Source organism: Callospermophilus lateralis, chromosome 3, assembly GCF_048772815.1.
Source record: "Callospermophilus lateralis isolate mCalLat2 chromosome 3, mCalLat2.hap1, whole genome shotgun sequence".
NCBI lineage: Eukaryota > Metazoa > Chordata > Mammalia > Rodentia > Sciuridae > Callospermophilus > Callospermophilus lateralis.
The window spans coordinates 4,642,442-4,663,928 of NC_135307.1; the positions used below are offsets into that span (position 1 = coordinate 4,642,442).

Sequence of the window (21,487 nt, forward strand, 5' to 3'; positions counted from 1 at the left end):
AGTGTGCTGTGCACGGCTCAGCTGTGAACAGCTTTTGTGTGTCATTAACTATTATGAGACTTGGTGGGGCCAAGCTAAGCATCTTTTCATGCTGTTTATCAGAGGTGCCAGGCATCCTGCCTTCCAGCAGTTCTGGTCCCTGTGGGTTGGGTGAGACGGTGTGACTAATTCTGGCCACTGTGCTATTAAGTGCATTTGATGGCTTGACTTTACTGGCATTCTCTCTCTCTGGCATGGAACCAGAAGCGTTCAGCTGTGGCTGCCCTAGCTGGTTGTCCTCCACCTGCCCACCGAGCACAGCGCCCTCTCTCTAACCTGCCAGCAGAGATGTAGGTGAGCAAGGAGCACACGAGCTTATGTTAAAAGCTGCTGAGGCTTAGGAGCTGCACTGTGACCTGTTCAGACTGATCCACAAGGTGAACCACACTGGGAGGTGGGGTTTGGCTGAGGCTGCTATTTGTCTTCCATGTTGATCCTTTGTTTCATTTTAGTCTCAGCTGGCATGGAGCTGCCCTCTTTGGAACAGGCTTCAGAATCTTTGAGCCAGGTATGGCCACATGACTGACTACTGAGGTATGCAGTTTTCAGATCATGACCCTTAAAAGGTGTGTACACAGCTAGATGTGGTGGCTCACACCTGTAGTCAGCTGCTTGGGAGACTGAGGCAAGAGGATCTCAAGTTTGGAGCCAGCCTCAACAACTGTCTCAAAAAATAAAAAGGGTTGGGGGTGCACTTGAGTGATGGAGCAGCCCAGTACCATCCCCGGTACTGCAGGAAAAAAAAAAAAAAAGGAAAAAAAAAAAAAAAAGCATGTGTGCTTCTCTTGCCCTTCTTTCCTTTTAGGGATAACACAAGGTTGAGTGTTAAACTACCTTGGACCTTAGGGACAAGGGCCATCCTAGGGGGAAGAAGCAATCTGGGTCTGGACCACCTTGGGCAAAGCCACCCAACTTCCTGAATGCCTCCCAGCTCATGCTTTTACTTAGATATAAAATTCTCTCTGAAGCCTATCACTGTTGCCCCATGTCCCAGAAAAAGCAGCCAGCTGATGGATGAGTGGGAGGAAGGGAAATGCCCTGGACAGCAGTGGGGTAGCGGGACGTGTTTGTTTTCCATACACCTGCAAATAATGCTGAAAACTGAAAAGTCAAGAGCACCAGTGTACATTTATTATCCAGTGGCACAGACAGAAATGCCAAAGGAAGCAACCCAGAGACTTGAAAGTGGTTACTTCAAGATGAGGAAGCCATGAGAGAGCTCTCTGTTTTAAAATAGGCCTTAGGGAACTTGCATGTACACTTTTGTTAAAATTAAAACCAGGCCAGGCGTGGTGGCACACACCTGTAATCCCAGCGGCTCAGGAGGCTGAGGCAGGAAGATTGCAAGTTCAAGACCATCCTCAGCAACTTAGGGAGACTGTGTCTCAAAAAGTAAAAAGGACTGAGGATATAGCTCAGTGGTAAAACAACTGGCTTCAATCCCCAGTATCAAAGAGTAAAATAGGGACTGGGGTTGTGGCTCGAGTGGCAACGCACTCGCCTAGCATGCGTAAGGCACTGGGTTCGATTCTCAGCACCACATAAAAATAAAGATATTGTGTCCGCCTAAAAAAAAAAAAAAGACCAAAAAATATTTTTTAAAAAAGTAAAATAAAATACAGTGTGCCTACGGTGGCATTAAAGATTGCTCTCCATCCCTTGCACTCCTGCTGGCTCAGCTCTCCCACCCTGTACCTGTCTGGGAGGAGCCAAGGCCCCAGTGCAAGACGCCTTTGGTGCAGAGCAGAGCATGCTGCAGTGACTGTGGTGCCTCCAGGGAAATAGGAGAGGGAGCTTTCCTTTATCAGATTTAGTGATAATTAACAACCAGTGAGCAGACTAGGTGCCAGGCACAGAGATGAATGCTCAAAGCACATGTCCTCATGGAAACCCCACACAAGCTAGTCACTCAAGTGGCCCTTGTCCCCAGGTGCTGTGCCTCTTCACTCCTATTTCTACTTACCTGTTTTGTTTTTGTGGCACAGGGAATTGAACCCAGGGTGCTCTCACTGAGCTACACCGCAGCACTTTTTTATTTTATGTTGAGACAGGGTCTCATTAAGTTGCCTAGGCTGACTCTGAACTTGTGATTCTCCAACCCTGGCCACCAAGTAGCTGGGATTATAGGCATGTGCAACAGCACCCAGTTTTGCTTCTGCTTCTTATCTAAGTATTTCAAATTATAAGTACTGTGCATACAAAACAAAGTGCTTTATTAGAAAAATTAATTCCCATTTGTTCATTTTGTATGTCAGAGTGTTGTGATGTAGACACTGTGCCATAGACCCATCTCTGTTGGGAAGCTGCAGACATGGCTGGCCTGTAGAGAAGATGGGGCTCCGGAGTACGCTCACTGCTGTCAGTCCCGTGTCTGACACACAGTGGCACTCAAAAGAGTCCACACCTGATGATGGGTACACTGCTGTCAGAGTCTCCTGTTTTCAGATCTGTACAGTGAATTTTTTATTACATCAGTTAATTTACCATCATTAATAAAGTAGCTCATATTTGATGGTGAAATTAAGATGTATTGGAATATTCAATAATGTCCTTTAAATAGACAATAAATGCAGATTGAACAGGGCCCTTCCTAGAACAGGTCCCATTCCATCTGGCTTCTTGTGCCAGTTGCTCAGTAGGGGTTAGGAACCATCCTCAGGGAGGAGTCTATCCACAACTCCAGGATCCCTAGAGGAACTCATGGTGGTGTCATGGGACTCTGGACTAGAGTCCTGGCTAGAAGTACCCTGCTGCCAGGCTCTCCTAGGCTACAGTGTCTTGCTCAGCTGCTGGGCACTCCTATCCTACTAGGAAACCTGCCCACCTGTTCCTACAGAACCCTGGAACCCTGCTCTGAAGTCAAGTGAAAGAAGAGGAAGTATCTCCCAGGCACTGGAAGGTCTGCAGCCCAAGAGCCCAGATCTGTCCTTGAGCATGGCCTTCTCTGCTTGGGGTTCTCCTGACAGTGCACCAGCTGCTCCCTTTGAGTGCTCTCATCTAGTGGGGAAAATCACCTTCCCTTCATACCCTATAATAAAGCCAGGGTAAAAATCCCAAAGAAAAGACCCCAAGAAGTGACTTTCCAAGTGGAACTGAGCTTCCACCTGAGACCCAGCTGCCATGGACTGCAGTGAGCTGTCCTATCAGTTATTTGTACCTTACTTCCCCTCCAAACAATGTGGGTGGACATGACTATTCCACTTCTCAACAGCATGCTTCCCAGAGTGCATAGCTTTTTCATTTTTCTAACAGAAGGAGCTTCTAGTATTAAGACCAAGTCTGATGAAAAAGTGGTATGGCATGAACAGAGAAGGGGACATCACTTTGTGGAAATGGAAAGCTGGGCTGAAAATCAAGTAATATTGGAGCCATTTTATGACAGCCACCAAAAGCTCCTAAGAGATACATAGGAGGGATTTGTTATCAGGCAGTGTATCTGCCTCTACTATGAGGAGCTCTGCAGAAAAACAGTAGGGTAGACATACATCATTCTTTATAAATAAAAGGTTCATTTGTATCAGTGTTCACATTAGAAAAATATACACTGCCTGGAATAGACCTTCTCTGGATAAAATGCATACAAATCCAGGATCAAGCTTTGGACTCCTTGTCACTGGGAGGGCTCTGTCTCTACAGTGAGGAATGTCTCCACAGTCTCTGGAGGACCCTCTTCTGGTGGACCAGTCTGTAGGGCAGGCCCCTTGGCATCAGTCACTATGACAATGTCCTCCCCCTGAGACACTATGGTGCCTGGATGGGGCAAGATAAGCCCATCAGAAGTCTGAATAAAAATCTGTTCCTGAGACAACATCTGACACCCATTGGGAATTTCAAATGCTAAGGCTTCCCCTACAGCCACCACACTTTCCAGTTCTCTCTGGTCAATGTGCACCTGTGTCCCACAGGGGAACCAGTTCAAGTCCCCAGCTTGGCTTCCAAGACCCCCTTTAGTTGGCAGTGATCCGTCTGGGCCAGGCTGAGGCCCTGGCTCTGACACCGTTCTGGAGGCACAGTCTACTGGCATAGCATCTATGGGCAAAATCTTCAGTGAAGGTGCCACAGAGTGCCTGGGGCCGACCTGCTGGCAGTTCAGGTGGAAGCCATACATCTCACCACGGTTCCCTACCTCTGCACTTCCAGATCTGCCAGGCAGCAGACACTCCCCTCTTCTACCTGAGGACAGGACACCACAGACACCTGGGCTCCTCTGGCTGTCCCCGGTGTTGGAGTCTGCAGAGTGTTCCGGATCATTATCTTCAGGAAATGCTGCCACCTGGGCCAGAGGCAGGCCCCCAGGCTCTCTTAACTGAGCATGAAGAGCTGGCCGACTGGTGGCCCCGCACAGGGGAGCGGAGCCCACAGACCTTCTCCTGGCTCTGAAGTCATCAAAAGCTTTAAGCTGCTGGCCCACATGTAATTTGCTTCTGCCACTATTAGAAAGTGCTATCCCATGGCTTTCTTCAGAATAGGGAGGGGCGCTCCCACTTGCTGGAGAGGCAAAACCTAAATGGTTTGAAAAAACAGGTGAGCTCCTAGATCTTGGCCTATTCACCACACCGTCCAGAACGAGCTGGTCCAAATTAAGTTTCTTGCAAAGAAACACACACACACACACACAAAAAAAAAACAACTCTCCCAGCTGCTCAGACACAGGCAGCAAATCCTTTTTCTTTTAGTCCCTAGTAACTATTGGCAGAGGCAGATTTTGTCATAGAAACATGTTCCAAAAGCCATTCAGTCATTTTATTCTGACACTGAAATGAAAGACCAGTGGTTCTTCACCAGAGATAAGCCCAAGAATCATCTGAGAGGCTTTTGAAAATATTCAAAATATTTCAAAATATACCAATCCCAACCCCACTCACAGACCTGTATTCCCCAGCCCCTGTTTTTCAGAATGATCTCCTCAGGTGATTCAGATGCACATCCAATTACGAGCCACTGTTCTGGAGGGCAGTGCCCTGAGGTGAGGAAACCCTCTGACCCAGCCCTGGACCTGGGCACCAGGACAAGGACAACACAAGGCACACAGAGACACTTAAGAACTGTCAGTTAAATTGAAGTGAACTGTAGCATTGATCACTCCGTCTCCAAGTCTGGCTGAAGCCAGAGAGGAAACAGACCAGACCAGCTAGGCAAAAGAGCTGTGTTCCAGACTGATACCAAAGAGCTTTCATCCCCACTCTGAACCACTCTGCATTCCCCTGTGGCAGTGTTATATAATGAGTCCTGGGGTGGAATTGTCTCTTCTAATTGAGAACTTAGGAGCAGGCAAGGAATCCCATGGCCCTGATACAACTGCACAGAAGCATAAAGTCACTGTCACAGAGCATACAGAATATCTGTTGCAGGGTCAGGCAGCTAGAATAAAAGCCAGACTATGTCTTTTTTTTCAAATCTCCGCCCAACCCCTCAGGACCACCATGGTGCAACCTGCTCACCACCACCAAATGACTCTTACTTTTAATAAGGGGATCTAGGAAACCTGAAAGAGCTCAAGGCTCATGGGTCATGGACATAGAATGCCAGAACATTGGGAGGTTGGGATAAACCTGAGACCAGAGGGTTCTCTTAAACTCAGCCACAGGGGCACCCAACCCTGAAAAGTGCCAGCCTGGGCACATCTGTCATACCAGCAGGGCATCTGAGCACGGCACCCTTCAAACCCACTAAACATGCTTTACCCTCACTGGCAGCTGGGGCATTGGAAGGCCCGGTCTTCTCCTGGCCTCCACTGTGGGCAGCAGAAGACTTGGGGGCATCTGTGCACAGAGCGTCTCTTCGGGGCCTTTTCACCATGGCTACCTCCTCTTCTGCGGCCTGTGAAGAGAAGACCCCCTGGCTGAGCCCAGAAGCCACAGGTGGAGCTGCATCTCTCCCTCCTAGAGACGAGTGCTGGGGACCCATGACCACCAACTCAGAGTTTGGCATACGTTCAAGGTTGTGCCTGCCGACGAGCAGCCCACCTCATTTTCCCTCTGCTGGCGGCTGGCTGCCTCTAGCTTCTCCCCTTCCATCTCTTGGCTAGGGCGCTTGGGGGGATTGCAGCCTGAGTGTGTTTCTTTCTTCCTCAGGAATCCCTCCGTGATTCCTAGTGACTCAGCAACCTGAAGAGGAAAGGGCCAGTAGAATTAAGCTTCTCTCAGTACAGATGCAGGTCTGCAGAGGCATGCGGACCCATGAGTTGAGTGACGGGCTTTCAGGCTGCGGTGCCTCTGCACAAACATAAAAGTCAGAGGGAAAAGCTCCTGAGGAAATGGATCATTACCCAGAATAGCAGTTCTGGGTTAGCTCAGTGCCAAAGACAGAATAAATGGCACTTTTAAAACTATAAACCACACTTTTTAAGGCTAATACACACTGTGCTAGCTTGTACCTTGGTATCTTTCTTGTACATTATCCCTCCTTTGTCTCTGCAGAAAACAACCCTGCCAGTTCACATCCATATCTCCCTCCCAGGTGGTGAAGAGGGCATGGTGCCGGCCTGAGAGAGCCATGCTAGAGTGCAGTTTCTGCTCCCAGCTGGGTGACCTTAGGGAGCCACTAGCTCCCTGATCCTCAGTGGCCTCCCTGAGGTCAGTTGACTGTTAGGGTTTTGTAAAGAATGGATCTGATTCCACATGCAAAGCATCAGATGTGAGGTGTAAAGACACAGCCACAGTCGCCTATCTGGGCCTTGTAAGGAGAACGCCATGGGCATCAGACTGCGGCAGGCAGAGGGAAGGGTACCCCAAGGCCAACCAGAAAACAGGGCCAGATGTGCTTGGTGCTGACCAGGCTGGTGAGTGTCCCTTTATAAACAGAGATGTTGTTGCTCCAAAGAGGCTGTGGCACAGTCTGAACTACTACAAGAGAGGATTCTGGTGGGCATGCACAGAATTTTGTACACATCCAGCTCTGCTGCACAACAGGATATCCACACTTGTTTAACTTAACAGTTTAAAAAGCAGCAGCTCATGGGCTAGGGTTGTAGCTCAGTGGTAGAGCGCTTGCTTTGTGCCTCTGAGGCCCTGGGATCGATCCCCAGCATCACATAAAAATAGAGATATTGTGTCCATCTACAACTAAAAAAATAAACAGGAAGATCGCGGGTTCAAAGCCCAACCTCAGCAAAAGTGAGGCGCTAAGCAACTCAGTGAGACCCATCTCTAAGTCTCTAAATAAAATACAAAATAGGGCTGGGATGTGGCTTAGTGGTAGAGTGCCCCTGAGTTCAATCCTCAGTATCAAAAAAAAAAAAAAGCAAAAACAAAACAAACACATAGGTGACTACTCTGAACTGGGGAAGCTACAGGAGGCTTACCAGGAATCCATTATATTTTTATAATAGTAATTTCAAAAAATAAAATAAAGTATAAAGGCTCATTGAGGAATATGGTAAATGATGAATTTGTGTAAAACTAACAATGACAACCAATAAAACACCAAAACCAGGAACAGATGATAACTATCAAGAATGGACCAAGGGGGAAAACAGACCAAGACTGCGTGCCACAAGAGAGTCCCTATGCCGTGGAACCTTGTCCTTCTCAGCAAAAACGAGCAGCAGAGGGAAGGGGAGTTAAGGCAACGCAACCCCCTAAATACGCTCCCGTGCCACACGTGCAGCAGATGGTTTCAAGGAGGACTATTTCAAACCAGGGCCACACTGTGAGAACCAGCGAGGGCCATTTGAGTCAGCATCCTCTCCCACCCAGGAGCAGAGACCAGAGGGGAGGGGCTCTGCCAGGTCAGTGAGGTGCTGCCTCACAGACAGTGGGGCCAGACCCCAGTCCAGTCCCTGAGAAAAGCCCCTGGGTGACGGGACCATGGGTGCAGGCTTGTGCCCAGCACAGGTTTCATCCAAAACAATGTCAGCTCAAGACTTTTCCAGGTAAAGAGCCCAATCTAGCTAAAGGCACTGTGATGATGACAATGACACTGAAATGAGAACCGCATCCAAACAACCTGGCACGGCAAACTGTTGGCCCTATGGGCCCACGTGAAGGCTCATGAGGAGCAGAGCACCAGGCCTAGAGGTGCGGCCCAACAGCAGGGGGCAGAAGGCGAAGGGTGCAGTTTTCTTTTGGCTCATCTGCATTTTTGAGTTTTCTGCAACAATATTTAGTGCCTTTACATGAAGGAAACAAACAATCCACTTGGCTGACTATGATGTCATGGCTGAAAACCTCTTTGTTCACAGTCATCCTTCTTAGAAACCCTGAGAGCAAAACTCTGCTGTGTGCGGCTGTTACCTTATCATTGTTTATTTCCAGGGGCTCCTGAGAGCATGGACCAGAACCACTGAGGTAATCTTGACACAGTTTCTTAACCATGTTATGCAACTCTTCAAATTCCTTATACACGGCTGGGAAAAAAGGCTTTGCCAGATGACCTTTCTCAACCTTCGTGAAGATAAAGATGACAAAAAGAGTTTAAACCTGAGGCAATGGTGTAGAAAACACAAAAGGGAAAAAAAAAAAAAAAAACCTAAAGAGAGAAGGACACGGGTTCCTCAGCCCTGGAAATGGCTGATGGCGGCGCCTCCTTCTCCCCTCAGGGGGTGCCTGCTCTGTGTTGGCACTGTGCCCAGCCTGGGGAGGCCAGGATGGGCCTGGGAGGAGCTGACCAGAAAACACACACCACTTGGCATGATGGCCGCAGAGCCCTGAGGGTGGGGAGGTGAGGGAGCAGAAGGAAGGCAGGAAGGCCTGGGGACAGGCTGGCCGCCAGCCCCTGCGAGCATGTGCAGCTCCGGGGATCACAGCAGCCTCCGTGGGAAGCATGGGGCGCAGGCAGGGCTGCGTCTGCAGGGCTGCGTCTTCAGAGGTGGTACAGAGAGAGCAGAGCCCCATGTAGGAAGCCAGCCAGGTAGGATGGAGACCTAGCCACAGTTGCTGCTCCCACTGTCACTCTCCCACACAAAGTTAAACAATCAAGAGAGTGACAAGCGGCATGCCTAAGATTCCCCACCAGACAGACACTGGTCCTGCACCAGGCACTGGTGCTCACTTCAGCCCTGTCCTGGAGAAGGGAAGGATTCCACATGGCCTAGGTCTTCCCCAAATACACAGCAAGGATGTCCTCCTGCATGACTTCAGAGCATCCCCTCCGTGGTTCGAGGCTCCACCAAGACTCACCTTCATCAGAAGGAATTCATACACGGTCACAACCTGAGCCAGCTGAGGCAGCGCCAACTCCACCAGATCCTTCTGGTCACAATGCTGCAGACACTGCCAAAAGAAAGCATTTGCCACCTCTAAACCCATAAGAATTTCCCAACAGTCAGCAAGCTGGTGCATCGTAACAGGAGAAAGTTCTCCCCAAACCCGGCAACTCTAAGCTACATTCCACTTCATTAAGCATCTCACTTGTTTGCCCATTAACAAAGTGCTGTGGTCAATTCTGGTTTCAAAGTTCCACATGACAAGCACTGGGTTCTGAGACAAGGCCAAGGAGTAAGGACATGGCTCTGGGGAAATGTGTGAGCTTCCTGCTACTGTGGAGGAAGCTCACAGAAATGCAAAGTCAGGAAGCTAAAGAGGTTAGTGCTGCATGGAGTGAAAGGACAGAGGGATATCCGTAGGCAGCACCTGGGACTGACAGGCAGGCCAGCCAGGCTGGGAGGTTTGCATTTCCTTCCAAAGGCAGAGTGTGGAGGAAGGTTTCAATCAGGTCCCTAAGTGGCAGTGCAGGGAACAGAGTGGGAGGCGGGTGAGGACCCAGTTGACAACAAGGGTGTGGGCAGGAGGGACAGGGAAGGCACAGTCCGCCAGACTCAGGGTCACTGGACATGGGAAGGGTGAGTGAAGGGGAAAGAGACAAGAAAGCCTGGGGTTCCCAGCCTGACTGAGTACTAGGCAAAGTGGCTCTCCACCAAGGGTAGGCAGGAAGCCAGTGTGCAGGCCCCCCTCAGCGGAGCACCGAGGGGTTCATGGGACTCCAGGCGCAAAGATTTCAAATATGAGAGCCAAGGCTCTAGAGAGCAGTCTGAACAGGAAGTAACAGAGAGTCTGCAGAGGGAAGAAGGTTGGAGAAACCAGGCAGATAAGGGAGCTCAAGCAGGGTAGCAATGAAGTGAGGAAAAGCAGAGGAACTCTGGGAGACAGGAAGACCAGGGAGTTCAGGGAGGACAGGGCATCTCAAATTATATTCAATGCCCAGGTCCATGGTGGTTTTGTCCACTGATTGGCAGGTTTGACTGCCCCATTTTCCCCCGAGCAGAGGCTGTGTCTATCTTGTATACATTGTCCCCTCCTTACCCAGAACTGGGCCTAATACTCAACAAAAACCCAAGAAACATATAACGTCAACTTCTGTGAAAGTTCTCATCTAAAAGAATGGAGAATGGTCCCATTCAAAGCAGTCCTCCACTTCTCTGTGTGACACATGGAGTTTTGTATATTCTGAACCCATCTCTTGCCTGCAGTGACCCTGTGCAGGTCATTTGGCTGGCTGGGTTTTGGGTTCCTCCACTATAGAGACAAGGCAATGATCATAAAGAATAAATGAAAGGAGGTTTGTCCAGGCCAGCAAGGGGGTGCCAGGGAGTGGCAGGCTAGTTACCTTGCAGGAAGTGCTCAGTAAGTGGTAGTTCTTTTCAGGGTCAATGCAGGATTCTAGATGAAGGCCACCTACCTAACCCATACTTCCAAAAATTAATCATCCAACACTCTCATAACACAAACCCAAATGCAAAGAAAGCTAATCCCCCAAGGTTTAAATTAGCTGCTAGAATGGGCAATATTGCATTGTGCCTTAAGAAACTTCAGGGGCTGGGGATGTGGCTCAAGCCGTAGCGCGTTTGCCTGGCATGCGTGTGGCCCAGGTTCAATCCTCAGCACCACATACAAACAAAGATGTTGTGTCTGCCGAAAACTGAAAAATAAATATTGAAATTCTCTCTCTCTCTCTAAAAAAAAAAAAAAAAAAAAAAACTTGCAGCTGACTGGCACCTGATCCCCCAACCTAAAGGGTCAGCTCCAAGTTTCTTTAAAAAAAAAAAAAGAAACTTTAGGAAACTCACTTCCTCTTGGAAAACCACTTCTACCCATGGATCTGGAGTTTGGAGGCCCTGGGCCTCTTTAGACTATCTGGGGCCAGTCATCTTGCTGACTTGTCTCATGTTGTCTTGCTATATTTTCTACTTCTTTTTAAGATATTCTCCTGGAAAGGGCTGGTGATACAGCTCAGTGGTAGAGTTCTTGCCTAGCATGCAATTCCCAGGATAGCTGCCCCCCCTCCCCGCCACACACAAAAAAACAACTTTCACCTGATTATAATCAAGAGAATGTGGATGAATTCAGCGTTTTACTTTTCTAAGCCAAGCCAGTTAAATTCAATAAATCTACTATTTTTATGGAACTGGAATGGAGACAACAGGGTCCTAAACCTGAAACATTCTTTGCATAATTTAAACTTTTTTACAGAAAAAGAGGAACTCATTTCTGTTGTCTTCCAAACTTCTTCCAAGTAAATACAGGTTATAAATATTCCAAACTTACAAATGCAAGCAGCTCTTGGAACTACATGGGAAGTCCTATGGTCATTTTATTTATCTATTTATTTATTTATTTATTTTAGTTGTAGGCAGACACAATGCCTTTATTTTATTTATTTGTTTTTATGTGTGCTGAGGATCGAACCCAGTGCCTCACATGCAAGGCAAATGCTCTACCGCTGAGCTGTGACCCCAGCCCTCCTATGGTCTTTTAAACAGGTAAGCATCTGCGTTATTTCAGATAACCCCACATTGAACTGATTATATACTTCATCCTGTATCATTGCAGGTGAACTGCTGACTTGGTCATGGTGTTTTACTTTTAAATTCAGAAACCTAACAGTGACTTCCCACTACCACGACAAAGAAACAGTGTCCAGAACAGGATGTAAAAGTGTCTACCTCCTCCAGCAGGGCTCTGCTCCCTGAGGCATTCCGCCTCATGGTCCCAGCAAGGCCTTCGTGGGGCTGGGATGCTCGGATCCTCTGATGGACAGCTGCACTAGACTCTGCCAGGGTCTGCGAGTCTCCACTTCTTCTAGGTCCGAGGTGACTCTCTGATCCCAAAAGAGCTGAATGACTTCCATTTTCTGGCTCAGGTACCAATGCCTCTTCTACAGACTGCCCATCCTGGATAATGTCACACACACCCCCAAAAATAAAACAGGCATGCTTTCTATATATCACCATGAAAGCCTTCAAGCAAAAAAAAAAAAAAAAAAAAAAATCAAAAGCAAGAACCTTGCCAGGTTGAGTGACACACGCCTGTAATCCCAGGAGGCTGAGGTAGGAGGATCACAAGTTCAAAGCCAGCCTCAGCAACTTAGTGAGGCCCTAAGCAACTTAGCAGGACCCTGTCTCAAAATAAAAGTAATAAGAGCTGAGGATGTGGCTCAGCAGTTAAGCTCCCCTGGTTCTATTACTAAATAGAACAAAATTTAAAAAGGATAAAGATACAGCTCTGTGGTAGAATGCCCTTGGGTTCAATCCCTAGTAACCCGCTCCCCCCCACCACCAAAAAAAAGGAACTTGTTGAATTCTTTGTCTTTTTCTGGCAGTGCTAGAGATTGAACCCAGGAGCTTGCTAGGCAAGTACTAAACCACTGAGCTCCTCTAGCCCAGTTATTTCCTCTTTAATCTAAACTCTTGAACCGTAATCAGTGCATTTTAAACTTTCCTTTCGGATACCAGATGATCATCAGCCAGCCAGTTAGTCTGGACTGACACACCACACCCTAGGATGAAGTAAGAAACTTCTCTGATGGGATGTCACCTTGAAAATGAAGCTGGGGCTGAGTGCCCAGTGGTACAGCCTCTCTCCTCAGGCTCAAAGCCCTGGGTTCAAGTCCCAGCATCAAAGAAAAAAAATCAGCCTGAGTTTTGTTCCTTAAGCATTGCTTTACATTTTTTTATAGTGTATATTTCAAATACCATGAAATCCATCCTCTGAAAGCATAAAATTCAGTGGGTTACATATATTGCAAGATAAGTGACCCTCCTCACCAATTTTAGTTTACTTCCTCACCTTAGAAAGAACTCCTGCCTTGACCCCACCTGTCCCCAGAGCCCACAGCCGCTAATCTACGTTCTGTTTCCATGGGTTGACAGGGCTTTTGGGAGAGAATCCTGGATCTGACGCTGTCCAGTGACTTCCTCGTTGCCAATTCCTGCCTCTGAAAATGAAGATGGGAGCCACAACACACCTACCAACAGCTGTAGGGCCAACAGGCAAGAAGTGCTTGACATGCAGTGAGCACACAGTATTGTGTCCACTTAGTTCTTTCTTTTCAAACCATTTTTTTTAGTTGTCGATGAACCTTTGTTTGTTTTTGTACACTGTTGAGGATCGACCCCAGTGCCTGACACGTGCTAGGCAAGCGCTCTACCATTGAGCTCCTCCTAGCACCCCCTTAGTTCTTCCTTCCTTCCTTCCGTCCTTCCGTCCTTCCTTCCTTCCTCCCTCCCTCCCTCCCTCCCTCCCTCCCTTTCTTTCTTTTTGAGACAGTCTCACTAGGTTGCCAGGCTGGACTTGAACTCCTGGGCTCAAACCATCCTCCTGCTGCAGCCTTCTAAGTAGCCAGAATACAGCACTGGCCACTGCACCTGGCTGCCCTTAACTCTCAAAGAGCTTCCCTTTCAAATCTTCATTGCAATGGAAGTTTTAGGAGGAATGCCAGGTTTACCTGTGGCTTTAAGTACCATGTGACCTTTAGGAAGGAAGGGGACAGGGCCTAAGTTGCCCAGGCTGGCCTTGAACTTATAACCCTCTTGCTTTAGTCTCCAGAGACTCTGGGCTTACAGGCATGTGCCACTGCACCTGACAGTCAAATAATTATATATATAAATTATAGATGGACATAATACCTCTATTTTACTTATTTATTTTTGTGTGGTGCTGAAGTTTGAACACAGTGCCTCACACGTGCTAGGCAAGTGCTCTACCACTGAGCCACAGCCCCAGCCTCGTCAAATAATTTCTGACAAGAGTATCAAGCCTGGGCTGGGATTGTGGCTCAGTGGTAGAGCGCTCGCCTCGCACGCGTGAGACCCTGGGTTCAATCCTCAGCACCACATAAAAATAAACAAACAAAAGAGTATCAAGCCTGTTTCAAGGGAAGCTGGGAAACCTGAACACCCAGAGCAAAAGAATGAAGCTGCACCCTACTTAACACTATCAAAAGCTAACTCAAAATGCACCAAAAGCCTCAATGAAAGACCTCAAAACCATGAGCTTCTCAGAGGAAAACCTAGAGCAGAGACTTTATGACATTGGGTCTGGCTGTTATTTCTGGAATATGACACTAAAGGCAGAAGCAAGAAGAGGAAAAAACAAACAAATGGAACTTCATGAAAAAATGTTAGGATTGCGCTGCAGCAGCCACTAACAGGGTGGGGTGCAGTGGCACACCCCTGTGTTCCCAGCCACTCAGGAGGCCCAGGCAGGAGGATCCCAAGCTCCAAACCAGCCTGGACAACTTCCCAAAATCCCTGTCACAAAATATTTTAGGGCTGGGCAGTGGTGCATGCCTGTAATCCCAGCAGCTCACAGGAGGCTCAGGCAGAAGGATAGCAAACTCAAAGCCAGCCTTAGCAACAGGGAGGCGTTAAGCACTCAGCAAGACCCTTTCTCTAAATAAAATATAAAATAGGGCCGGGGATGTGGCTCAGTGGTAAAGTCCCCTGGGTGCAATCCCTAGTACTACAGAAAAAGCAAAACAAAACAAAACAAAAACCTGGCGGCTGGGTTCCACTGAATGTGCCCACCAAATGAGGTTGCTGGGTGGGGAGCACTCGCCAGCTTGACAGCAAAGCAGACCCTCACTATGACAACTTGGGTCTCGAACTCCCATCACACAAGGTGAGGGTTAATTTAAGGATGGTGGGCAGGAAGGGACAGGGATAAGAACACTGTCACCAAACATCGTTACCTGCTGGCCACCCTGTTCTGACTCTGCCCCTTCCTCACGTGCAGCAGCTGGTGCACACCGCTCTGAAGAGGTCAGGCCTCCAGTCCCTGCTTCCGTGCATCCCAGGGAGAGGCTTCCAGTGGCCTTCTCAGGCAGCGGCATCTCAGGATCCACCTGGCCGTGGCCTGGGTTAAGTTTAAAATGCCGGGCCAGTCCCCCCTTTCCTATATATGACTTGCCACAAGTCTGACAACGAAAGGTCTTGGGCCTCAGGGCACAGCTCTCTAAGTCAAAGAGAGCCTGCTTCTCCCTCTGGCCTTCCTCTTCCTCCGTGCTCAGTTCTGAGTAGTCGTCGGAATCCGAAGGGTGCCCTTCAGCCAAGTCCTCTGTTTTGATGAATTTATAGTCTCTAGCTTTGTACTTAGGAGGTCGAGATATCCGTCCAGAACGAGTTTGCACCTTGAAAGATTTTTTTAGCTTCTTGGCACGTTTCGTGTGCAAGCTGGAAATGAGTAAATGTGAACTGGAAGAAATGGACGCTCTTGTGGGCAGGTGAGAGGCTGCCAGAGCAGTCAACCGGTCGCCCTGGCCACCTGGAGCCTGGGAGGCCTTGACTCTCTTTGGAGGGACTGGCTGGAGGGCGGGCAGGGGCCTCTGTACAAACACCCGAGGAACAGGAGGCCGAGGTGAGCTTCTGAGGAAGCACAGCTGTGGCCCGGTCCTCCCCGGGGGCTGCCCCCTGAGCAGCTGAGGGCTGGCCACGCGCAGCCCCACCAGGCTGGAGCTCCTCCCCGGAGGCTGGCTCTGTCTTGCTGTTTGGGCCTGGATGGTGGCCAGTGGTGGCATCGGCCTTTCCTGATCTTTCACGTCTCCAGGTGTCACCTTGACACATATGGTTTCTAGTTGCTTAAATATAGAAAGAGGAAACCAGGAAAGAGAAAGACAGCATTATGCTCATTGATATTTCTGTAATCATCACAAATCCACCGTTGAAACTCTAAGTTTGAACTTACATATAAAGGCTATGTCCTATGTCTGTAGTGTTTATAGCAGTTTTCCAAACCTCTCTGACCACAGAGCACAGGGATACATGTTACACCACAACCAAGTACATCTGCTGAAACGCTGTGGACACAAATGAATTAACAGTTCATGCAACACTCACCACCCTACATAAATGCCCTCTCATGTGCTATGTAGTCCACTTTTTTTTTTTTTGGTACTGGGGATTTAATCCAGGGGCACTTTACTCTGGGCAGAATATCCCAGCCCTTTTTAAAAATCTTTTTATTTTGAGACAGGGTCTAAGTTACTTAGGGCCTCGCTAGGTTGATGAGGTTAGCCTTGAATTTGAGATCCTCCTGTGTCTCCCTATTTGCTTGGATTACAGGCATGCACCACTACCACTGGCAATCCACATCATTTAAATATATATATATATATTTTTTTTTAATGACATATATATATATTAGTCATAATCTACTAAATTATTTCATGACTCATTAAGAAATAATTCCTTGCTTTAGTTTTATCCACGTGGTTTTACTTGGATTACTTAGTACTGTGCTCTAAACTGGACTCCATGCAATGTGAGCTCATTTGTTACAGTGCTGGGGATAGAATCCAGGACCTCTGGCAAGCTGAGCCTCTGGCAAGCTGAGCCTCTGGCAAGCTGGACCACCTAAACACATCCCCAGCCCAGTGCCAGTGAGCTCATTTTCCACCACCACCCCCGTCCCCCAAATGAATGAAATTCTGAAACCAAAAAAGCCATAAAGAACAAAGTAACCAACAGGGTCCTACAACCCACCTGTAAAGGTAACACAAGCAGTTCATAAAGCCCTCCCAAATCCTTCCAACCTACATGCCCCTTTCTTTACCATATCCCAAATGCCCTGTTCATTCTTGTGTATTTTTAAAATTTATACTGCATATGACTATCTCCAAAAATATGGTTCAGTTTTGAAATGTTTTTGGACTTTATATAAATGAAATAATCTGTACCTTGATGGGCATTTTCACTCCCTATTTTGCTGTGAGAAATGCATCCACATTGACCTGTGAAGCTCTAGGTGCTCATTTTCTCTGCACTGAGTACACTAGTCTCCTGTTAATGAACAGGTTCTCTCCCTCTGTTCTTATGGTCTGTTCTAAGATTTCATAGTATGTGCATACATGTGTATTTCTCCAAGGGCACACTTCTAAGAGAGGGACTTCATACCTTCAACAAATTAAAATATAATATCCAACAAAATTTTAAATGCCTGTGCTTTTTGATCCAGCAATTCCATTTTTTTTTTTTAGATTCAATTAAAAAAAAAAAAAACCACTCACATGGGCACAAGGATGAATGTTCTAAGAAGTTCAAGGTAGTACTCACTGCCTATAACAGCAAAACACCTAACAACTATTAAGGGAAGAGCTGTCTTCAACAACATTCCACAATATTTACTGAGTGCCAACCCTGTGCCAGACATAGTCATAGGTGTTAGAGAAGAGGAGAGGATGGGAGCAGGACAAGGCTCATGCCCTCGCGGAGCAGAGTGAGCACTTTCTCAGAGGGAGAAAGGCAAAGGTCCAAGGCAGAGTATTTCAACCTTGGCAGAGTAACACTTCGGACCGGTAGTTCTTTGTTGTGTGGAGCTGGCCTGTACTGTAGGAAGCTGAGCACCATCCCTGCCATCACCCTCTAGAAGCCAGTGCAGTACCCCCAAGTTGTGACCCTCAAAAATGTCTCCAGATGTTGCTGAAGGCCCCTTCCCTATGGGGCAAAACACTTCGGTTGAGAACCACTGATCTGGGACACAAACAGGTCCTCTTTTGGACTCAATCCTGTGCCAGTGAAGGGTCAAAAATGTCATCACACAGGGCAGAATAAAAACCCTCACTGAAAGCAAGCTGGGGTCCATCTCTCATCTCTATATTGCAAACAGCAGAGACAATTTGACACTTTGGTTTATGGTTTTTGTGTACAGAGCTGATGCCAGTGTCCCATGAGTCCCCAATTCCTGGGCTACCTGTGACTCACTGACAACTAGGTTTACTTTGTATATCCTTCAATAACCATTATTCGTTTCCTTTTACTATTAGAATTTTTCTCTAAGCTCTTGGTATATTACACATACACCATATTATACACACACACACACACACACACCAAGACCTATTCTAGAATGACCAGCAGCAGAATTGGTCCCATAATATATTTATCTGCTATCCAGACTGACTTACCACATAGGTATTATACTTGATATTTTGCTATATTTGTATTTAATTCTGTAAACTTGGGGCTGGGGTTGTGGCTCAGTGGTACAACACTTGCCTGGCACGTGTAAGGCCCTGGGATTGATCCTCAGCACCACATATAAATAAAATAAAATAAAATAAAAATTATGTAAACTTACTAAATATTTCTGATTGCTATTTATAAACAGTATCCAAGCCTGTCTCACACCTGAGCTAATGGGAGGCTTTCCCCTGCCCTGCCCTAGTCCCTGCAGACCTTCTGGATTGGATGAGCTGGGATGGAGCACTACACCTACCCTTTGAAAATCTCCATTGATTCTGAATGCAGGCGAGGCTCCCCAGGGAGTAGATAGGTGAAGCAGACAGGAAAACAGTGCCACCATAGCACAATAGATAAGAGGCAGAACAGACTAAAGGTGACAGACTTGCCAAGGAGAGCTCTCAAGGGTATCTAGAAGAGTTTTTGCCAGGTGAGATACCACTTCTTTGGCCTTAGTGTTGAATGTCCTCAGCCAAATCTAATTTCCCTTTCTTTTAAATTCATTTAGTTCTTTATGTTGATCTCTAGCTTTTTGACCTTGATTAGAAATTACCTGGGGGCTAGGGTTATGGCTCAGTGGCAGAGCTACAGCATGTGGAAGGCACTGGGTTTGAAACTTACCACTGCATAAAAGTAAAACAAATAAAATGCTTTCTGTCCATATACAACTACAATTTTTTTTAAAGAAGTTATCTAGTCCATACCTTCTATTAGTTCATAACTCCTCAGAGGCAAGGTACACACCTGGTTTGCCTTTGTGGCCTCCATGGCACAGTGAGGTTGAAAGATTATTAGCACAATGGGCCATAAAGTTACATTTTGTGAGTGCAAGTAGAATTTATACCATTCCCATTAGATTAGCTACAGAATATAATCCTTTTTTATTCATTACCTCCCTCCACTCAGCCCCATGCTGGGGATTGAATGCAGCATTGCCACTGAACTACATCCCCACCCCTTTTTATATTTTGAGATAGGATCTCACTAAGCTGCTGAGGCTACCCTCAAACTTGAGATCTTCCTGTCTCAAACTCTTGAGTGGCTGGGATTAAATGTACGCCACCATTCCTGGCTTAGAATACAATTCTTTTAGGTTCCTAAGCTTATTTTCACTTGATGAAACGTGACATCATTGGACTCTTTCTGAAGTTGCCACGCCAAATCAGATCCAAAAAGTAGTGTGTAGTGAGGACACAGGCTCTGGAGTGCAGCTGCACCTATGGGACCTTGGGCAAAGTCACCCAATCTCTCTGAGCTTGTTCTTGACCTGGAAAAGGCTGATAGAGAAGCATTATTGCTCCCAGCGGCCTGGGCAGAAGTTCTGCAAGTTCAAAGCCTGCCTCAGCAATTTAGTATGATACCTAAGCAACTTAGCGAGACCTTGTTTTTTAAAAAAGCATTATTATATGGCTGCTGGCAACTAAGCAGCTTAGTAAAGTGCCTGGCTGGGAGTAGGGAGTGTGTAAACAGCAGGAATCACTAGATGGTGGCTGTACTGGATGGTGCCATACTGTCTTTGACACAGATTTGCTGTGCCCAGTACATGGGGAGGCACTGGTTCTTCAGAAGAGTACAGCCAAAAAGCTCATGCAGTGAACCATCCCTACTGCCAACGAGGAAATCAAAAGTCCAAAGAGGTTGTTACCTTACCTAAGGTCACACCTCCAGCAATGTTGGGCCAACATACTTGTCTTCCCAAACTAAATAAAGCAAGATAACTCTCCAGCCTTGATAACTGGGTACAAGCCTATGCAGCCCCATACCACTCAGGGAAAAAAAAAAAAAAAAGTCGAAGACTGTTGGCTCTATTCTCTAGCCTGTTTACTAGAAGCATCTCTCTTCCTTTGGCAATTTAGGGATGAAAGTATTGTCATGTACAACTCTCAAGATAAGGGGATATGATTTTACACACAACATGCAACACCTCCAGCTTTAGGAACTGCCTGAACCCTCCCAGCTTGGGAGATCACTTTCTAAAGCCAACTCCCCCCGCAGTCAAGAGCTCTGTGACCCAGGGAATGAACTCTCTGGGAGAGGATGACCTGTGGTATAGAGGGCTTTCACGTGTTTCACGTGTACTGGCACTGCTGGGCACTGGGGTTACAAATCCCAGGCACCACTCAGGTGCCAACTCATACAGCAAACTACTGCATTGTGCTTCCTTTTGTCCCAAGTCTGGGTCTTGGCACTTGCTCTGTTTTCCACTCTTTTACTCCACTCAGGTCTCAGCTCCATTGTCAGGCCTCGAGGACCACCCACTGGAAAGCAGCCCCCCTTTCACGCCCAGGCCCGCCTTAGCTCTGCACGGTGCCGCACCCCCTGCACTAGGGGCCCCACCTGGTGCACTGTGAGCGCTCAATGGATGCTGAATGAGTGGGCAGAGGCGGGTAAGAGCCAGGCAGCGCGGAGGAGCCCAGCGCAAGGCGGTGCAAGTTCGGGGGCTGGCGACGCCGGCCTCTCCGGCCCGGCCGCTCCAAGGCGAGCCTGCCCGTCGCGAGGCGCCGGCTCCCGAGGCCTCGGTTTCCCCCACTCCCTCCCAGCGCCTCACCTGGGGTGGCAGGAGGCGCGGCGGGCGCGGGGGCTCGGCGCCCGGAGCCCGCTGCAGGGCGGCCTGCTGGGCCGCGTCCCGCAGCCGCCGGGCCGCGTCCTGCAGGACGAAGGCCGGTGGAGGCTCGGCGGGCGGCTGCGCCTTCGTCACCTGCTCCAGGACCCGCCGCAGCTGCTCGGGGTTCAGTGGGGCCACGCGCGCCGCGTTGCCTCCCTGGCCCGGAGGAACCCGGCCGCTGCCGCCATCCCCGCCGCCACCCCAGCATCCCGGCTCCGCGTCCGCCATGACAGCCGAACGGGGACTCGAACCCTTGTAGCTGAGCGACGGCGGCGCGAATGTGCGTCACCTGTGAAAGGGGCGGGCTACGAGTGCCCAGCAGGCCAACACACCGCCGAAGGCGACCGGGCTGGGGGCGGAGCCGGGATGGCCACGCCCCTCTACCACGCCCCATCACCGAGGTCCGCGCAGGCGCTCGGGTTCTATTTTGTTTGTTTTTCCGCGCTGGGGCTGGAACCCCAGGCTCCCGCGTGCTGGACAAGCGCTCCGCCTCCTGGATTATTTTCTTAACTCTACGACGTCGCCTCCTCCAAGAGCTGTCCGGGTCTCCCAAGCCGAGGTCCTCCAGAGCCCCTGGCCTGTCACCTTTCAAATGTAACGTCAACCTACACTGAGGGTCCTGCCTGGAGCTGTGGATTTCCAGGAAGACCCCAAGATGTCCTGATTTAATA

At 48.4% G+C, this 21,487-nt stretch overlaps 2 protein-coding genes across 5 annotated transcripts in view; one reads left to right on the forward strand and one right to left on the reverse strand.

Moving 5' to 3' along the window:
* Positions 1-2,981, forward strand: part of Cinp (cyclin dependent kinase 2 interacting protein) — a 15,326-nt gene extending 12,345 nt beyond the window's left edge. Inside the window, exons 5-6 of the mRNA XM_076849614.2 lie at positions 492-547; positions 2,876-2,981. Of these exons, the coding sequence (XP_076705729.1) occupies positions 492-547; positions 2,876-2,896 (77 nt within the window). The 3' untranslated portion in view covers positions 2,897-2,981. The remainder of the gene's footprint in view (positions 1-491; positions 548-2,875) is intronic.
* Positions 2,547-21,073, reverse strand: Znf839 (zinc finger protein 839). 4 transcript variants are annotated; one of them, XM_076849611.2, is made up of 9 exons: positions 20,760-20,799; positions 15,939-16,050; positions 14,947-15,831; positions 11,921-12,148; positions 9,159-9,251; positions 8,274-8,423; positions 6,006-6,146; positions 5,724-5,859; positions 2,547-4,542 (listed from the first exon to the last, which is right to left on the reverse strand). In XM_076849611.2, the coding sequence occupies exons 3-9, from the start codon at positions 15,769-15,771 to the stop codon at positions 3,650-3,652; spliced, it is 2,466 nt and encodes an 821-aa protein (XP_076705726.2). In that variant the 5' UTR covers positions 15,772-15,831; positions 15,939-16,050; positions 20,760-20,799; the 3' UTR covers positions 2,547-3,649. The 4 variants fall into 4 exon arrangements, with proteins under 4 accessions (XP_076705726.2, XP_076705723.2, XP_076705725.2 ...); XM_076849608.2 differs by lacking the exon at positions 15,939-16,050 and having other exon boundaries at positions 20,760-21,073; XM_076849610.2 differs by lacking the exons at positions 11,921-12,148; positions 15,939-16,050 and having other exon boundaries at positions 20,760-21,073.
* Positions 21,074-21,487: the final 414 nt, after the last annotated feature.